Raw genomic sequence first — 19,925 nt, forward strand, 5'->3', positions numbered from 1 at the left:
AGTTATTTTACAGCCTTAAAACATCGATAATATCTGTAAAACAACAAAGCTGACTACTTCACGGATTTCGGGTTATTTTTGGAACTTAACCCCCGCGATAAACGAAAGATGAAACAGATCTCAGCTGCAGTGAATCAGGTCTGTCTCAAGGTCCTAATGCGCAAGATGTCACGCAAGTGGGAGTCACTTAGTCTTTGAGTTTGCTGCCATCTTGTTGTGAAATATTAATTTGCTTTTTTAAACTCGTGTATTTTATACTGTGGACAACAGCGGACCACATATTATTGATTTTATGACGGAGGCTTCTGGCCAGTGAAAATATATGAATATGGACTTGGACACGTCTGTCTTAGACTTCCTTTCTAACCACAGATATTGCCAGAGAATGCCACCGCCCCGGTGTCATTTGCAGGTTATTGGCCACAAAGTGAAACTACTTTCAAACCAGACGAGCCCACTGCTGTGGAAGGACTCATAAGTTTGGATCCAGGCGAGTGTTTTAAGAAGGTAAATTACAAGCTAACATTTTTATATTTATTATTATTTTACACATACCGATGGGTTACATTATAACCTTGGTTCTCTGAGTGGAGAGACTATCTCTCCACCCTACATATTCCATATGTACAGGGAGCTGGAGAGATAGTCTCGACACGAAAGAGAACGTATTATCCGGACTATAAGTCGCACCAGCCAAAAAGGACACAGGCTTCCCTGAAAGCCTACTTTGAGAACTTTAGGGGGCAGCGCCAATAAGTCAAATAAAAGTTTCCAGTAAGAAATAACAGTGAATAACCTACGACGGCGTATTAGGGCCAATGTAAGAAAAAAAAATACTGACCCGGAAGAGGAGGGGGGGGCAATATTCTGAGATTTAAAGTCGTAAATTTACGAGAAAAAAAGTCGTAGATTTACGAGAAAAAAACTCGTAAATTTACGAGAAAAAAAGTCGTAGATTTACGAGAAAAAAACTCAGAAATTTGCATCTGTTTTTCCTGGTCATGGAATTATGTCGCGTTTCCATACATGCATACATGCACACGGTTTATGTACAGTTTACATATGTGTAAACTGGATAAAAAGCAACTGTTTAAAGTTTTTAGTTTTTATCACGGTGTTGTGAGAGTTGTAGGCCTATATGCCTTATAATAGGAAGGCAGTGAGTACGTGTGTGCTTACCTGTGTGTGAGTGTGCAGGATACAGGACAGCGTGTTTGTGTAGGAGTGGAAGAGAAGATGACTTGTTAGCTTGAGAGAGGGGCGATTTATTAACAAGAAGTATATGTACAGCGTAAAGAATATGAGAACAAAGCTGCCGCCCTGCAAGGACATGAAAGTGCTCTGGTCCTTCAGCTGTTTGTGACGGTGGGGGTTAACCACGAGCACCGTAGCTCGTCCTCTGTGCTCCCTGACTATGGTCGGGAGGTTGAAGCAGGAAAGGTTATCCACGGTGCTGTCTTCTTCACAGCATTGTCACAACTTGATGAGCTTTTCCACGGCGACCGTGACAGCATGCAGCGTGTCTCCAGATTTGCGACTTTATAGCCTAATGTCAGAGAATATCTGAGGTCTTCCCGTAAATTTGCGAGTTTTTTTCTCGTAAATCTACGACTTTTTTTCTCGTAAATTTACGACTTTAAATCTCAGAATATTGCCCCCCCTCCTCTTCCGGGTCAGTATTTTTTTTTCTTACATTGGCCCTAATACGCCGTCGTAGAATAACAGTGTATAACAGGGGTATGCAGAACAATGCACCTTCCGGCTGAGATAACAGTCCGCTACGCGTCTATTATTGTGTTCAGAGCCGCTTTTCAGATGTGTAGACGACTCAGCTAGTTAGTGGAGATACTTCTCTTGTCTTCAGAAGACATTTGATCTTTTGTATCTTTGATACACCACGTCAGAGTAGAGAAGATTGAAGCAAGGCGTCTGGACTTGTAGTTTTCTAGAAGACGTTTCGCTGCTCATCCAAGCAGCTTCATCAGTTCTAACTGTTTGGTGGGAAACATGGTTTATATGTGGTTACAGACCTATGTGGGTGGGTCTGGGTAAAACTTAAAAAACTTAAAAACAATAGCACTAAATGTTTCCATACTTACCTGTGATGTTCTGGCTGACTGGGCCAGGTGTGTCTAACGACTGGCTAACAACTATGAGACTGCCGGAGGGGGACTGGTTGACAGCCCTTTGTTCTTACTGTGAGTATGTGCAAACTTCCTGGGAATGGATGGAATCACTGCATTGTATGTGGTAGAAAGATGATGTCTGAGGCCACCACCTCTGTTAAGGGAAGGTTTTTCCAGATTAACATAGATGGCTTCCTTAACTCCTCTTTCATACCACCTTTCCTCCCTGTCTAAAATGTGAACATTGTTGTCCTCAAAGGAGTGTCCTTTGTCTTTGAGGTGGAGGTGAACAGCTGACAGCTGGTAGGTAACACACCACATCACATCCACAACTCTCAGGACTTTGTGAACAAGGTGGAGAAGATCCTAATGGACCCAGATGACACCATGGTCTCATTTGATGTCACCTCCTTGTTCACTTGCATCCCTACATCAGAAGCCACAGAGATGGTAAGGACGTGCCTCACACATGACAGCACACTCAAGGAGAGAACCAACCTAACACCAGACCACATCTGTGACCTGCTGGACCTCTGCCTGACCACCACTTATTTCCAGTACAATGGGAACTTTTACAGACAGAAGCACGGCTGTGCGATGGGATCACCTGTGTCTCCTATTGTGGCCAACCTCTACATGGAAGAAGTGGAGAGAAGAGCCCTGAGTTCCTTTCGTGGAACCACCTCCACCCACTGGTTTAGATATGTGGATGACACCTGGGTTAAAATCAAGACCAACGAAGTGGAACGGTTCACAGAACACATCGACGCAGTGGATAACAACATCAAGTTCACTCGGGAGGACACCAAGGACAACAATCTGGCCTTCTTGGACTGCACAGTACATATTGAGGAGGACAGGAGCCTCAATGTGGAAGTGTACAGGAAACCCACACACACGGACCAGTACCTGTTGTTTGATTCACACCACCCACTGGAACACAAACTGGGAGTCATCAGGACCCTGCAGCACAGAGCACAAACTGTACCAACCAGCTCAGAGGGGAAGAAGAAGGAGCAACACCACATCAAGAAGGCCCTGCAAACTTGTGGCTACCCGAAGTGGGCACTCATCAAAGCCACAAAAACAAGACCCCCCAACAACAAGAAGAAGGACGACACCAGGCGGAGAAAGAACATCTCCATTCCATATGTGTCAGGAGTATCAGAGAAACTCCGCAGGATCTTCAACAACCATGACATCCTGGTCCATTTCAAACCGATGACAACACTGAGACAGAAACTGGTTCACCCGAAGGATAAGATTCCCAGGGAGAAACACAGCAATGTGATATATGCAGTCCAGTGCAGTGAGGGATGCTCTGATCTGTACATTGGAGAAACTAAACAACCACTCCACAGAAGAATGGCTCAACACAGGAGAGCCACCTCCTCAGGACAAGACTCAGCTGTTCACCTCCACCTCAAAGACAAAGGACAACAACATTCACATTTTAGACAGGGAGGAAAGGTGGTATGAAAGAGGAGTCAAGGAAGCCATCTATGTTAAGCTGGAAAAACCTTCCCTTAACAGAGGTGGTGGCCTCAGACATCATCTTTCTACCACATACAATGCAGTGATTCCATCCATTCCCAGGAAGTTTACACATACTCACAGCAAGAACAAAGGGCTGTCAACCAGTCCCCCTCCGGCAGTTTCATAGTCGTTAGCCAGTCATTAGACACACCTGGCCCAGTCAGCCAGAACATCACAGGTAAGTATGGAAACATTTAGTGCTATTGTTTATTTAGGTTTTACCCAGACCCACCCTCATAGGTCTGTAACCACATATAAACCATGTTTCCCCACCAAACAGTTAGAACTGATGAAGCTGCTTGGATGAGCAATGAAACGTCTTCAAGAAAACTCTACAAGTCCAGACGCCTTGCTTCAATCTTCTCTACGTATGATGACCTGGATGACTGAGAATCAGTCAGAGGCACAAGGCTCTACAATTGGATATTTGATCCCCTTGTGATATCGCTCGATGGTCCGATTGGACAATGACTTGCCCGTAGAATAATACAGCCAGTCTACATCACACAGAAGTGTCTGAAGTGTCCTCTTTTCCAATAAAAAACTTACTTTCCTGATATATTAGCGACATATGCTCTCATGTCGTATACAACATGGTCAACTCCGATAATAAAGATAATAATAATAAATAAACTATTGCCCCAAATTATAGGGGGGCTTTGGATTATTTTAGGGAGGCTGCAGCCCCCCTTTAATAGGGCTAGCGACGTCCACGTCACCGGACCTGCAGTTTACTCCCTCGGTGTCGCCAGCAGCAGTGGCCGACCATCTCCCAGCTTAGCAGCGCTCAGCTACAGGGCAGAGACGGAAAGTACGGAAGAATAAGAAAGAAACATAGAAGAAAGAGGGTGAAGAACAAGAGTTAACTAATTATATAAAATAAAAATTAACTGAAAAACAGTGCAACGTAGGGCACTAAAGGGGTGGCGCCCGTGGCAGTGCCACAGGCTGCCACAGGTGATTTAAGTGGGGAAAATTAAAGCATCCGGTGCTGATGAATGGGGAAGCAAACAGTTTTTTGACTGTATGAAGATTGCTTTGTGAATGGTATTATTTTGTTGTTATGAAGTTGAAACTTTATTTTATTTAATCTGAGTCAAGAGTTAATAAACCGATATTATTTTACGGCAAGATAGAATCCCGTTTCATTCATTCAAATACACGTCAAACAAACATTGGGCATCAGCCGGTAGCTGCATGTATTGGACGTAGTAGCTACAGTGAACATTTGAATGCAGTCTGAATATGGTATATTTGAGTTTGTATCTGTGTCTTTGGTTCACTGATTAGCATGCACACAGAGGTGAGTCAGTGGATAGCTGAGGTCTGTCTGACCTTATAGGAAAAATGACCATGATCCAACACTGTGGACTGAGTGTTTTCATTTGACCCTGTACTTTATTTTGAAACAGACTACTAATTGTTCGGTCCACTAAGAGTTCAATTGTTATTCCACAGTATCAGATCATCAACAAAGGGGCATGATGTGTCATATGTGCAGGACATTAAAGGATGACTGTCTGCTATGTCATGAAAGGAAATGATTATGTTTACCTCTGTTTTACTGCAGATATTAGTTCTCATCATGGAGGCTGTAACTGAACTGATACTGCAGAACAACACTCAACTCAACATCACTGTCATTGGAGTCTCTGGCGCTGGTAAATCCACCTTTGTTAATGCCTTCAGAGGCATAAATGATGGAGATGATGGAGCTGCACTCACTGGTTGTAAGGAAAACAGCAAAGAGGCTATAGCATACTTCCATCCAAACTATCCTAATGTGACCTTCTGGGATCTCCCTGGTATCGGCACCACCAACATTCCAGCTAAAAAATACAAAAAGAAAGTTGGACTGGAGAAGTTTGACTTCATCATAATTTCAGCTAACCGCTTCACAGAAAATGATGTCAGACTTGCTCAGGAGATTCAGAAGATGGGGAAGAGGTTCTACTTTGTCCGCTCAAAGATCGACAGTGATTTATATAATGAGAAAAAGAGTAGAAAGAGCAACTTCAACAAAGAGAAGACTCTGACAGACATCAAGGAGGACTGCATTAAAGGTGAGCTTTCTGTACTTAATGTTATTCTAACATTACAATGCAGTTCAATGCATAATGTTACAGTGGGGGTGCTGAGGGTCCCTAACTCTAAATAAAGGATGTATCCAAAGTACAGTTGATTTACTGTTGGCTAACATTAAATATTATCAACACAGAAAAACATACTAAGATGACTTATTGCTGCTGTCTGCATCGTCACACCTGACACAGCTCCCTGTCTGATAGAAGTCAGTTTATTATCTGAACACACTCATGCAGATTTAAGTCTGACAAGAAGAACTGTCGTGTAACTATGTGATCTTACAAATCAAACAAACTGCTGAACAGACAAATTTACTATCAGCTCACAAACTGTTACTGTGTATCATAATGGAATTTTCTTTTTTTGTTTACATATTTAAAACTGCATATTTGGGCTGTATTTTACAGTTGTTGTTCTGCTCGTTAGTCTGAAAGTCATTATTAATGACAACAATGATAAAGTCTGAGTTGTATTTTGACCTTTTTTCTAACGCAGGTCTTCAAGATGCAGGTTTGAGTCTCCCCAGGTCTTCCTGGTGTCCAGCTTTGAGCTCCATGAGTATGACTTCTCTCTGCTACAGGAGACATTAGAGACAGAACTTCCTGAACACAAGAGGAACGCTCTGCTGATGACCACACCCATCACCAGCCTGGAGATCATTGCTAAACAGAAAAAAGCTTTTAAGTCCAAAATTAAATACTATGCTGCTGCATCTGCAGCTGGAGCAGCTGTTGCTGTTCCTGGTCTTTCTATTGCTGCTGATGTAGGCATACTGATTGCTGCTGTCACACAGTATGTACATGGGTTTGGCCTTGATATTCCAACAATGAAGAGGGTTGCTGCCAGAACAGGTGTGTCATATGATGATCTGCTTGCTGTCATTGTTTCACCACTGGCTGCAGCAGAAGTCACTCCTACACTTCTCCTCAGAGTGATGGCCTCACTAGCAGGCACAGCTGCATTAATGGCAGCAGAGGAAAGATCCAGGTTCATTCCAATAATTGGAATCCCAATAGCAATGGGCCTCTCTTATATCACAATATACAGAGTTCTGAGTCACATCCTCGACATACTTGCTGAGGATTCAGAGAGAGTCTTTAGAAAGGCTTTTGGTTTTGGTTCAGTGTGATAAATCATATTTTTTCTGCTTTGTATTTTAACCAATATGTGTTCATAGTTGATCAGTGTGTCAGGGGGCCTCAGCAGGTCTCTGTTTCTCTTTCAGTGCAGAAACAACAGAGGAACTTCTTACAGCTTAAAACATTAAAACTTCCCTTCTTCATTTGAACATACAAAGAAATGTTATCCTATTATTCATGTGCAAAATGTTAAAACTCTGTTGAATATTGTTGTTCTGCCTTTTCTATGTCTTTGTAACAGCTTTGCTTCACTACCAGTAATATAGTTTTTGTCTGTCCAAGCCTGTAAAACAAGTTATTGATTGCTTCCCTCTAGTGGTCACAGTGAGGAATGACAACAGATATAATTATTATTTCCACAATGATGTTATAACATTTATGACTTGTTTTCCACATGGTAACATATTGATTGTTGCTCTTCTTCTACATGCACACACATGGACTTTACTTTTATTGTGAAGAAGAAAAAAAACAATGTATTGTAACGGACAAAGGTTTATTGTAACCCTACAAAAGACACAGGGTGAGAAAAATAAAATTATAGAAATGAAAAAAGGTTTCTCATCCTTATACAAGTCTCAGGACTATCCATCATACACGGACCAGTTTAATCATTATTCATATTTTTTTAATATAACATTTTGTCGTAATGCTGTGTGTACATACAAAATATAGCAAACTAAATAAGGCAAATAAATAGAGGTACAATTTACAGGAAAATGGAACATTCCTCAATGTTTTAATCTTTTTTTTTTAATCTTATCTCAAACATCAAGAATGGTGTACAAAATGCTTTTTTTTTCCAACTGTACATCTTTCGGTGGAGGATACTTATTCTTTTTTTTTCCAACCATAAAAATACTGACTCCTCACACAATGATACGAGCTCAAAGAACGGGTGCAACTTTTTAATCAGGCAGTACAAACTGTGGTGTAACGGGTGTGGGTCGATTCTGCAGGCAATGTTAAAGGATAAAGTCATAAACACGTCACACTTTGTGCACCCTTCTGTAGGCATGCAGGTCAACGCCATGTGCATGAAATGACAGAAATGTGGTGGTGATAGAAAATACAACCCCCATCCACCCCCCCACCCTTCCCTCCATCTTTTTTCTTTATTTTTTTTCTTGGTGACACAGGCTGTGGAAGATACACTTCCTGTCACCTCTCTGACATCCTTCACTTGCCCCCCCCACCTCTCTCTTTCTTCCACACACCATGTTTATTTTTTTTTTTATTTGCACCACACTTTCTTTGCACCCTTTTTCATTTCGCGAGGTGCCCAAGCCATCAAAAATGTCGCCGCTAATGGAAATGTCCCATCTTAAAAGTGCATTGAACAAGCTACTCATGTTTCTCTTATTTTCCATCTTTACACTCCAAAATCAGCCAGTCAATGGCCAAAAATAAAACATCCAAAACATGTAATAACACAAACACATATTAATACTGACAATGTTGCAATACCCCTCAGTAGGCCAATAGCCTGCACTACAATATGGGTTAAAGCTCGAATTTAGGAGTTTAAAGGGTCTGATATACTAACTGATTAACTGGAAAGACGAAGGAGCAGAAGTCAGGAAATAGAATAGCTCAAATGTACAAGAGATGCTGGTTGAAAAATATTTAATCATATGTCATCATCCTCCTTTTTACTGAATTGATTTGGTTAGCTGGTTAACCTCTGAGCTGTGGGTCTCATGTCAGCTTCTCTCTGCTTCAGGGGAGAAGTTAAAAGAATAAAGCCGATGAAGGATACATTAAAGCTAAGAGGATGCACAGGTGACAGGCCAAACCGCTCTGATACTTATCTACCTTCATGCTTATTTAGGAGATGGTGAGTGAGGAAGTGTCAGCTCTAAATCAAAGTGAACTGCACTATGAGGAGCCACCAGATGGCGCTAGTTAGCCTGATTGCAAAGCCAGAAATATGGTGTGAAAACAGGATCAGAGGCACTTAAAGGTGAACGTTTAAACACAAAGCCAGAATGTGGACAAGAGTTTGAGATACGTGTGGGCCAGTTCTTATTCGGGCTTTCTAATCTTACTGTATATAACAACAAGTGCTCATTGAGTCAAGTGCAGTGGGAATAAATTCAACCAGATTAAATGAGAAGTAATGAGAATACATCACAACATTCCTCCTAATGAAGTCCTGCACTGCATGTGTGGCCCTTCACATACGTGGAATGAACACAACCAAACACTAATTGGACGATGCCACATTATTTCATGTGATTCATGCCGTGTTTTGCTGGCTAATAATGGAGTGTCAGCCAATCAGCTTCTGTGTCTCCCGAAGTTCTGACAACCACTTCCTGTTTGTTCATCTGAACACAACTCTATGTGAATGGAGCTGGATCATTCTTAGACTTTGAATATACATATATACATCTACAAAAATCCTGGTAGAAAATGAGGTGGGCATCATTTTGTTGGTATGGCAACAGGGTCTGTAAACATCTGAGAGAAGCTGCAAGGAGAGATGAAAGTATGGATGATGTTAAAGAACCCTAACATGTCTACACCATTCTGTAAGTGCCTTGTTGTACACTTGACATTACATTAGATCTGACACATTGTGCGGTCTGATCTCACAATGTCATATGTAAGAAAAATGATGTAGTCAAAAGCACCAGTTAAACTCAGAGTGAAACATCCTCAGCCAGTTAGTACCTGTGCCTTTAAGTCCTTCCTTCATGTAAAGGTCATCAGAGAAGACAGAGGACGCTTCTGAGAGTGAAGTCTGTCTGAAAAGCTACAGTGCAAAAAAGACAGCACAGGTGCGAAAAGTATAAGCTATTATCTCTTTTACATAAAGCGCAAAATGTATAGAAATTCACTTCAACAGCAATGTGAACTTGCAACACTGACAAATAATGCATTGCGTGTACAAAATCCCAAAATGCCAAAACATAAAAAAACCTCTTTGCAATTAGCTTGTCTGCATCTAAATATAAATATATATCAACGCCTAATTGCAGTATGTTTGTATGAATACATTTACATGTGTTTGCTCTTTGCTATGGCACTGCCCAATGCCAGAACATGTCAGAGTGAAGGGTGAGGCCTGACCCATGTGGCACCGTGCACCCTCTGTGGGAATGCTTGTGAGAACGTTGGGATGAATCTTCCCGTCTTCCTCCTTTATTCAAAAGCCTACAAACATGTGCTTGACTGCAGGACCCCCCCTTCTTCTTCTTCTTCTTCTTCTTCTGGGGTTATTACATCTGCCTGGTCCAGTCTTCTTTCTCTTGGCCTCGTGTCTATGTACAGTGCGACTGGCTGATCCCAAATGTGTGTGTGTTTTTTGTTTTTTTTTTAGAACCGACAGGACCTTCTGTAGCACCAGGAGCTTGACAGAGGAGTGGCGAAGGGGAAACGGGAGCAAAACAGCGGGCTGATTCTGTTTTGTGAGAACCTTGAGCACAGTGTTAAAAGGATGACGTGGGATAATGTGTCACAGTGGTCTGTCCGTCCAATCCCGCTTGTCCAACTCAGGAGCTCATTCAACGTCCAGGACAAATGGGCTGGCTGTGGAAGAGGAGAGCTTTGCATCCTTCAAGACGGCACAGCTGTCCACATGTCCAGTCTGGCCATTATGTACACCCCCCTCCAATGTCAGCCATCGCTGTTCCAGAACCTGGATTAAAGGTGTTATACATCTATGCCATGGCAGTATTTAGGTGTCTGGTCTTATTTTTGTTTCCATTCCTTTTCCTGACCTAGTAGTTGACCTTGGTGACGGCCCTTTCCCGACCGCCACCTTCCACTAGCTGGTTGACAGAGCGCTTGCGATTACGCTTGAACTTGTTTAGGTCCTTATCGAAGACCTCGCCGGAGCGCAAAGCTGAGACCAGGTCGTCGAACTCCCCGCCCACCTCGTCTGAGGCGCCGCTCTTCTTGGCCCGCCGTTCCCGCTCCCGCTGCTCCTTGAGCTATAGAGGGAGGGGGGAGGACATGAAAATCACGTTGAAAACATTAAAACGTCGGTTCGAAACTAAAATTCAATTGCTGTTTCGGCGTCTCACCATGGCCTCCATCCGTGCCCTTCTCTCCTCCTCGTCTTTGCGTCGCTGCATGTTCTCCAGGTCTTGCCTTGCTTCACTAAACGACTGTAAGAAGGTGTCGAAGATCCCAAAGAATTCATCAGGCTGCATCCTCCTTTCTTCCTCCCCAAAGTGCTTCAGAGATTTGGCAAACTGCACAGAACATGACATTTGAATACATGAAATAACAGAAAGGCTGACAAATATGGCTGAAAAAAGCTCATCCATTACTGCATGATCTTTTATAGACAGGTAGGCATGCTTCATGCTTCAAAACTGCAACCACACGCACACACAAGTAGGAGGATGGTTGTGATTTGACCACCGTATGTCCACCCTGTTTGGTTCAAGCTGTTCAGTGCTCTGTGCCAGAACGATGCCTGCAGCCAATCCTGCCCTGCATGCCTACACACTCAGCAGAAGTATACTGTTATTATCCATCTGACATCAGCAGACATCAGTGTTTTACCTTCACTTTTTTGAGATGATAACACTTGATTATATTATTTCAACTTGACAATTCACACTCAGCATCTTTTCAGGCTTAAAGTTAACACAAACACTGGTAGATGAAGTGTTCAGACATACAGTAGCAGTTTTTGCCCATAAACACTACGCTGACATGAACCTCATTAAGTTAATATGGTGAAACAAACACTGTCTTACTACTACTTTTTTTCTTGAAAGCAGGTGCCTACCTCATCCAGATGAAGCATGCTAACGATGAGCTTCCGAGCCAAAGCAGTGACTCATGATGCTAAAAAGCTCTGTAGAGCTGAGTGGAGGTAACAAGAAGGGCAGTGATCTTAAACAGAGATAGATGGACCTGGTTTGGGACACATTATTCATTAGCTTTTAGCTTAATATTAGCCCAATCCCAGCCAGGTCTGCCATCTTTTAAAGTCCCTGCAAACAATTCTGTTGTGTTGTGAGTTTCTGCTTGTACAAATAAATTTGCTGGCATGTCCCAATACAAACCAAAACTACATAGTCAGTTGGAAGGGGTGTACTGTACTACTCTGAGTGACAGGAAATATCAGGTCACTCTGGTTTACATGAGCTGAACATGGTCCTACTGTTGTGATAAAACAGAGTTGGGGTTCGCTATTTTCTGAGGATGCAAAACCATCCTGTCATTATGGTACTGGTCTCCACAGCAACCCCACCATCATCTCTCTCTCTCCTAGTAATTATGTGTCTGGTCAAATTGGTTTCCTCTCATCCCCTCGGGTCTGTGCTAAATGAGTAAACACAGACACACACACACACAGAATAAAGTGGAGGAGTCACAGAGATGTAACTCATCTCACACACACTGCCATGCCAGTGAGAGGCTAACAATCATTGTGTGGTGTTGATGACGATTTGATGTATCCTTAATATGTGACTGTGACTTTTACTAGCTCTGATATGTCTGTGGTCACAGTCTGTTATGTGCCATTAGCTAAAGGTCTTTAAGTTAGCCGACGCCTTGCTGAACATACATTTTCAAAGACTACATTGACGACCAGTACCCACAATTCTGCTTTTTCCCCCTGTGCTGTTCTGTTCTTGCTGTTGAAAGTGAATTTAATACTCTCCCTGCTCATTGGTGTGGGGGTGTGTTGTTAAGCATAAACCCAAACAATCCCTCTGAATAAGAGAAAATCCCTCCTCTCCTCTGGAAACCTCTGTCCCAATGACCTTGGACAACTGTAATCCTTTGTAATACATGTAGTAGTGTCTACTCCACTGAGCATGTGTGTGTCTCTTTTAACACACACACACACATTTATATCTGTTGCCATGGAGCTTTATGAGCCTCAGCGGGCTGCCTGCTCTGTTTAGTCATCCTCTACCTTCTTGAGGACCAAGTGCACGCCTACACTTCCATATTTGTATTCCACTGAAAACCGAGCCCTGAGTCAATGTGTCAGTCTCCCCACTTACCAACCTCACACACACACACACACACACATATAGACCGACACAGCTGTGTGTTTAGAGTCTGGGCTGCTGAACACAGGTCCTTTTGTTTTACAGCAGTAACTGCTGCCTTCTGTTCTTTTTTCTCTGACGTCCTAACTGGTGCTTTTTCCCTCCAATTTTTTTCACCGACCTCCTCCTTAAATAAATAATTAGGCAAAGCAGAGGGCGCAGTTTGAAACCTGAAGGCCTGTCCTTCTTTCTTTTACTCTACCTTTCTTACAATCTGAGTCTGCAGCATCACTGTCAGTTATTTTGGTGCAGTAAGTATATCTGCACTGAAAGCTTCCACTGTGTCAGCAACAGGATGCTAAATGTACAACACAGCACAGAAGGCCTGCAAATGAAATAACACGTTCGTATAAATCTTTTCAACACAGGATTACTTTGGGATTCCCACAGTCCCACTGATATCATCAGCTCACATACACCCGACCATACATCAATGCACAAGCCAGCAAGGTTCATTTGTCTCAGGCCTGTGGATTTAAAGCTCTAATTTAAAGAGACAAACACAAAGAGAAGATGTGTGTGTGTGTGTGGGGGGGGGGGGGGTCCAAGGTAATCTTTCAATGTTGGGTTTCACTGGCTCTGCTGAAGTCATCCCACAGGAGTAAGAGAGATGAACGGAGGTTTCACAGTTCCTCCCCTCAGCCTTCAGTCCATCGGTCTGACATGAGGTCTTGGCACGGTTGATGATGCCAAAGCCACCCACATGATGCAGAAACAAATGGTTAAACAATTACGTACCTTGTCCTTGGCTTCACTCAGCTGGTCCTCCAGTTCAGAGAAGCTGAAGCCCGCCACAGTGATAAAGTCCCCGATCACAGCCACAAACTTATCCCCACGTTCCCTCGTCCTGCTCTGCTGGTAGTGCAGCTCCTGTAGGAGAGACGACAGACCAGAGGTGTTCAAAGTGAAGACTTCACATCACCTCAGCTGTCTGTATTTAGGCCCTTATTTCTGTTGTCCCATGTGACAGTACGTGGAACATTACCAGCCTTTAAACACCTCACCCCACTGTCCATCTCCGCACTGCACACACACACATAATTACAGACAGGAGAAGAACCAAAGGGAGGGAGTGTGGTAAAAACTCACCGCTTCCAGAGCCTTCAGTCCACTTTTGATATTGTGAACTTCTTTTTCTAACTCTGCCAAGCTGAAAGTAGAAGAAAACAGAAAATTTGCATTTCCAATATTTTTTTTACCCCGCTCAGAGCTATATGGTGAAAAGTTGAGCACTCACTTGACTTTGGCAGCCTCTGGCACACTGCAGAGGTCCTCCTGGATGTGCAGCGTGTCTGGGTAGTTCTTCTCAAAGATCATGATCAAGTAGTGCAACATTGTGATGTTCCTATTGAATCACAGGTCAACGCATAAAGTCAGAATGAAGATACCGTAATAGACATTACTACAAATGTTGGACATTTTCCTTAAAATATATATATATTAAGTAGATTTTAATCATTTTTTTGTTTTCCTATTTTTCAGTTGCTATGCAAGTCATAGCAAAAGGTAGAGCAGAAAACAACTTAATATGTAAGTAAGTACGTATGAGAAGGATTTGTTTGGGTTTGCAGTAGAGCCGACTCAGTGAATGAACACGTGTGCGAGTTACAATGGCTGACGTCATGATGTTTTTTAAATAGTGTGTTAAACTGACGTCCACAGTCCTCGATCCCGGCCTACCTGTCTATGCTGGACTTTGTGTCAACGATCTTATTGAGGCTGGAGACCTTGAATCCGTAGGCATTCCCTCTCTGGCCTTTGTTCATAAAGTTGCCAAAAGCCAGCACCACCTCCAGGACCTGAGTCAGACGTTTGCTTCGGACCACCTCCCTGGACGCATTCAGGATGGCTGGAGGAAAATGGAGAGAAAGAGAGAGAGGCAGCTGGAGAGATCTTATAGTTGGCGACTGATATGTTTGCACTTTCAGCCTTTCATGTTACATAACGGTCTGGCCTTGGACAACTCTCTTGTGTTTCTTCACTCACATAGAAACTCAGAGTCTCTCATCCTTTCCTACATTGTTAACATCTTTCATGATGTGAGTGATCAATACTTCCCACAACAACTGGGCAGCCTGGTGGGGAAACCCGTCAACTCCTTCCATCCATCCATAAAACAGCATGGGGAAGGGAATATTCCAAACACTGCCTGTTCCTTTCCCCCCTGAGATCAGGCTTGTCTGGCAGAGTGCAGGTGGTTCCCCTTCTCCACAGAGGAAACCTCAGTGTGAATGTGAAAATCATTAACAATATCCATACTGTTATTGTTACAGCTTGTTCTGCTGTGATACAGCATGGGAACCATTCTTCTGGCAGAGCACTGCTGGATGCAGAGAGCCTTTTAAAATGGTTCTCTTGAACAAGCTGGGTGGTCTAGGGAAGTGCAGTCTCATCTAGAGTATATGACAAAGTAACATGAATAATAAAAAGGGATGAGAACTTTATTACGGGCATAGATGAACAGTGCGGTCTGGGAATATTTGGATTCAACGGGGATCCTGGAGGTTTGGACCCACTCTCTCTGGATTATTCCTCAGCTTGAACAGTCCTGGCTTTGGGTTATGTATGTCAGCAGACGCATTTTATTTGATCTCAGACTAAACTCTGCAGCGCACACACAAGGCTGATCTTTGATTCAAATAAAGCACTGCTGGTAAAAATGACATGACGTGTTCATCAAAGCCTAGAAAAGCATCCAGGCCAGCAGAGAGGCGTCTTTCAAGTCTCGAACAGACGCTATGACAGCTCGGCCGTGACACAAACACGTCTGTGGAGTCTTTTTCCTCAGTCTGTGAAGCAAGCTGTGGTGTTTACAAGAGATGTGCTCCCTTCTTGGAGTGGGCCAGCTTTCCAAAACAGCCTCCCTAGTAACCTGGATGCTGGCTTGTAGGTGGCTCACGTGCACAGGGATCGTGATGGATTGTGACATATATATAGTTGTTTCTAGATTCGCAGAATGTGACTTCATGCTCTAAAAACAAACTAGTTCTTTGGCTCTATTTCTGTAACATGACTATGTGCTGAGTGCAGTATCAGGACAGTTTGGGTGACTGAATTTTAGCAATATTATAGGCTAATACTGTCCACAAACAGTTAACAAACACATTAACCACCTTGTCTGCAGCTCTACATACAATCTTTAAAAATAGGTCACAATATATAAATAAATAACTTCTATGAACGACTTTCCCTAAACATCTGGCCCCTTTTATAGAGCGGTTCAACTGTGATTCCTACACAGTTTAATGGCCTCTGAGGTGTTTTGTCCTTACCTTCAACTTTAGGCTTGGTTTCAGCTAGACGCTCTGCGAACTTCTTCTTGAAGAACAGAGCCTGCAGTCTCTGCTGGTAGTGGTCGATCCTAACAAGATGTTAAAAGAAAGAACAAAAAAAAACACACAGAGTGAGGTAAGTTACATTTGTCTCCCTAGGGGAGTGTAAGTTCAAAGCTAAAAGTCACCCAATTGTACAAAACTCCCTCTCTCAGTTTTCACTGGCCTTTGCATCCAATATGCTCCCATCAAGCTGGAGGGTTGACAAATGGGCACATTAAACTTGCCACAAGTACACAGGAGGAGGATATGGGAATTTTCAAAGAGGGGCCGGGGATATTAAATCACAAATAAGGGAAATAACTAAATCCCAGATGTATTTCTTAAGACCACAGGAGATGTGGTCAAAAGTAAAGAAAGTGGACAGGGTAATATTTCACTGATGGAGGCTTAATTATGTTGTACAAACAGTGTAGATTCTGAGAAGGGATGAAACACAGAAAAAAAGACTTTAAAACATCGATGCTGTCTGAAGTGTCTGCAGTTTTCAAAACACAGTCACAACTTTTTCAAAGCTGAATGATGAATCATGCAAGTCTGAGGTCTTGTTTTTGACACCACCCTCCCCCCATACGGCTACCAAGGTTAATCTTTTGTAACACAGTCCTTGTGCCTTTAAAATATCAGGATCTGTTAAGGAAATGAGTGGAGTGAACCCGAGCACATTCATCAGTGTTCTAGTTTCATAGGGAAACTAGGGACACCACATGCAGCCTCCTGAATTAGAGGCAACATTGCAGTTGAGAGTACCTGCTCATTTCAAAGAGGAAGCGGTCAGCACGGGCCATCCTCTCCAGCTCATGCTTGTGCTCCTCCAACAGATCTATGTCACTTTTCTCTGGGACGAACTTTAGCAGCTGCAAAGACAACATGTATCAGAATATTAATGCTGATATCTGTGGAGAAACATCCCATGTACACATCATAAATCTTACCTGCTCCAGCATATCTTTGGCTAACTCTTCTCTCTCATCCATCTCTAGGATGGCCCTTCTGATTTCTTCATTGCTCATTTTTAACCTACAAAAAACATTAATGTTGTTAAATATAGTTCATTTTCACATTACAAACACCCAATTTACTGCGCGTAAACACTGGACCAGTGTCAACCTTGCAGGAGCCCTGTCAGCTGTTTTCTGTGCATCTGATCTGTGCTACATGTGCTGTGCTGTGATCAATAGGCGCATTTTTAGTCTGTCTGCATCAAAGCCTTATTGAGCAACCGATGACCCCATTTGGATCCAGTTTGTGCCCCCGGGGTCATCTGTGACACAGAAGTGAGTTCAGGGAGCATGCCGCTGTTTTGTCAGACACACAAATGGCTCAGGAAGCCAAGTTATTGATCTGTTGAGAGGAGGGGGGAGGTCAGGATTCAAATCCTCTAAAGAGCTTTGGATCATTGCTGTTAGGAGACACACACATGGTAAGCATATTGTGGAGTGGATTTCTTAAATGATGACAATTGATTCTGGATCAGATGTAATGGGACTCACAGCCTCTTGGGAAGGGGGGGGGGGTCAAATATATGTGTGTAAACTGAATGTGTGAGACTGATTTTTAATAATGGACAAAATCCCTGTTGATATCTGAACATCTTACATAACTCCTCATGTGTGTATTGCTTTCTGTCTGATACAGTATGACTCAGCGCCCCCCCCCCAATCCCCCTTTAAAAAATAAGTACACATGAAAATTCAATTACACTGACAGATGCCCCTGTGTGTCCATTAAAACACATCCTGCCGCTAGATCGCCTCAAGCATCTCTAACCCCTGACCCCACAGACAGTACTTGTTCCACTATGGTCCATACCCAGGCTGTCTCTTTAAGAGTAGTAAACCAGTTAGCAGAGCAGCTGCTTTCTGGTAATGTGATGAAGTTTCTTACTTTGAAAGCAGGATAACACAATTCTGTGCACGTCTGCCGTCAATGACTGAAAGCTCTTTGACCTTCCGCGTGCTGACATATATGTCATCCATGGAGCCCGTCTCTTTCTGTTGACAGATCAGGATAGAGAGAGAGATTAGATTTGCAACATAGCGTTAAAATAAAACGTCTCACATTTTTTTATCTTGTTGAGAGACGACCCCTTCTGAGAATTTAACAATGTGTTAATTTAGACCAGATTAAAAAAAAAAAAAAAAAAAAGAAGCAAGGCCAGTGGTTGTTTAGTCATTTCCACTGCCACGTTAAATCAAACTCTCTGACCTGTTTTTGCAAGTATCATGCATCAATTCATAAAGACCTTATCATCATAAAGCATTGGAAAGGTATATGAAAACACATGACAAAAAAGAAACTTCCCAACTAGGTCTGGGTAGAGGTTTTGGTGAGTCATCACTGCAAACATACAGCAGGCAGACCTATAAACCTCTGAGTAGCAGGAAACATGGTTGAAATCTTGATTCAAGCCAGTCAGATATTTTTGTAAGCTTCACACAAATGCAGTTTTAAAATCCACCGGGGGGGAGGAAAGAGTGCACGTCTGAGAAAAGCTGGTCGGGGCTGCATGTTAAACACATTCTATTTATGGTCCGAGTGGGTTTCCTGCCTGCGAGGGAGCGTTCTTTTTGAGGTATGACATATGTAAAACAGATGCAGCTTGTTAAAAAAAAGTGACGTTTTTCCATGCCCGTGTTGACCCACGGTGCCTGGCAGTGGACTGAGGTTGGCACTAGGTTAGGGGGACAACTCCCATTCACTGCAATCTGCCAAGCCCCTCTCTGCCTGTGTCGTCCGTTTTACCAGCTTGTGTGCAGCATGTGCACTCAGCTCACTCTAACTGGAAATGAAGCCCTTCATCTTTCAGTTATTCAGTGACAGAGGTTGAAATGTGAGCAGAAGCTCTTTAACGTGCGAGGTGCTGCACTTAAATTCATTTTCTTTTCTTTAGATCGTGATGATGAATTATGACAATTACAGAAATGAAGTTGATGATGGTAATTATATGCTTATCAATACAGAAAACTGATTCATGTGGCACTGCCTTTTGGGGATTTAAAAGCTCTGCTAAATTGTCTACAGCTAACAAGCTATACCTCCTTCTACAGCACCAATCAGAATATAATGTCTAATAATAATATATATAATATTATCATTCATTTCTGACCATGTGATGGATATGCATACAAAATGCACCCGATTTTTGTACTAAGATGCACAAGTGTGCTTCATGTGGTTTGCTCTTGTCTGTATGGATGTTCCCCTGATTTTTTTGTCTTCGTGGGCAATCACTGTAGGTTGCACGTATTGAGGAGTAATGTGAGGAACGCCCATCTGTATATTTTGCAATTATGAAACACCAAAAAAGAGAAGCTTCCTAGACGTAAATCCACTTGTGTGTATGGTACGCAGATTTTATCAGCAACACAGCAACACACATGTGTTTGTGGTGTCCACAGCTGTCCCTGTATGTGATCGTATTCTTTCACATCTCTGGTGACAACAAGTGCCTATTGCAGAAGTGATGCTAATGAAAACCAAAACAATCGTCCCGTCTTGCTGCTGCGCTGCAGAAGAAAAGGTGAAGGAGCAAGTGAATAAAGCTTGAACTCACCTGTTTGAAGGATTGGTTAGTGAGCAGGTCCTGCCCAGGCAGTCGGAGAGTGCAGAGAGACAACAACAAAAAAACATTGAAAACACATGCAAGGATTAGCACTTCAAGCAGAAAAAAGGTGGTGG

General features: G+C 42.7%; 2 protein-coding genes across 5 annotated transcripts in view; one reads left to right on the forward strand and one right to left on the reverse strand.

Moving 5' to 3' along the window:
- On the forward strand, positions 1–7,466 carry LOC114427065 (interferon-inducible GTPase 1-like). The gene is made up of 4 exons (XM_028394814.1): positions 1–138; positions 373–507; positions 5,233–5,725; positions 6,243–7,466. The coding sequence occupies exons 1-4, from the start codon at positions 109–111 to the stop codon at positions 6,335–6,337; spliced, it is 753 nt and encodes a 250-aa protein (XP_028250615.1). The 5' UTR covers positions 1–108; the 3' UTR covers positions 6,338–7,466.
- LOC114427064 (disheveled-associated activator of morphogenesis 2-like) overlaps positions 7,364–19,925 on the reverse strand; it is a 74,142-nt gene continuing 61,580 nt past the window's right edge. For 2 of the 4 annotated variants that reach the window (XM_028394810.1, XM_028394811.1), the window contains exons 16-26: positions 19,801–19,830; positions 18,132–18,238; positions 17,180–17,264; positions 16,995–17,101; positions 16,185–16,273; positions 14,593–14,761; positions 14,150–14,257; positions 14,002–14,062; positions 13,651–13,782; positions 10,918–11,088; positions 10,612–10,824 (exon numbers count right to left, since the gene is read on the reverse strand). In XM_028394810.1, coding sequence (XP_028250611.1) covers positions 10,612–10,824; positions 10,918–11,088; positions 13,651–13,782; positions 14,002–14,062; positions 14,150–14,257; positions 14,593–14,761; positions 16,185–16,273; positions 16,995–17,101; positions 17,180–17,264; positions 18,132–18,238; positions 19,801–19,830 — 1,272 coding nt within the window. Of the gene's footprint in view, positions 10,825–10,917; positions 11,089–13,650; positions 13,783–14,001; positions 14,063–14,149; positions 14,258–14,592; positions 14,762–16,184; positions 16,274–16,994; positions 17,102–17,179; positions 17,265–18,131; positions 18,239–19,800; positions 19,831–19,925 lie in introns of all 4 variants that reach the window. The other 2 variants (XM_028394812.1, XM_028394813.1) reach the window with 2 other exon arrangements.

The sequence above is a fragment of the Parambassis ranga genome, chromosome 22 (genome assembly GCF_900634625.1).
Source record: "Parambassis ranga chromosome 22, fParRan2.1, whole genome shotgun sequence".
NCBI lineage: Eukaryota > Metazoa > Chordata > Actinopteri > Ambassidae > Parambassis > Parambassis ranga.

What these genes read in the sequence shown, in the direction of transcription:
- LOC114427065 (XM_028394814.1), top strand. Translation starts at nt 109, where the DNA reads ATGAAACAGATCTCAGCTGCAGTGAATCAG. An exon ending in TCTCAGCTGCAGTGAATCAG is followed by an intron (nt 139 to 372) that starts GTCTGTCTCAAG and finishes TTCTAACCACAG; the next exon opens with ATATTGCCAGAGAATGCCAC. An exon ending in CAGGCGAGTGTTTTAAGAAG is followed by an intron (nt 508 to 5,232) that starts GTAAATTACAAG and finishes GTTTTACTGCAG; the next exon opens with ATATTAGTTCTCATCATGGA.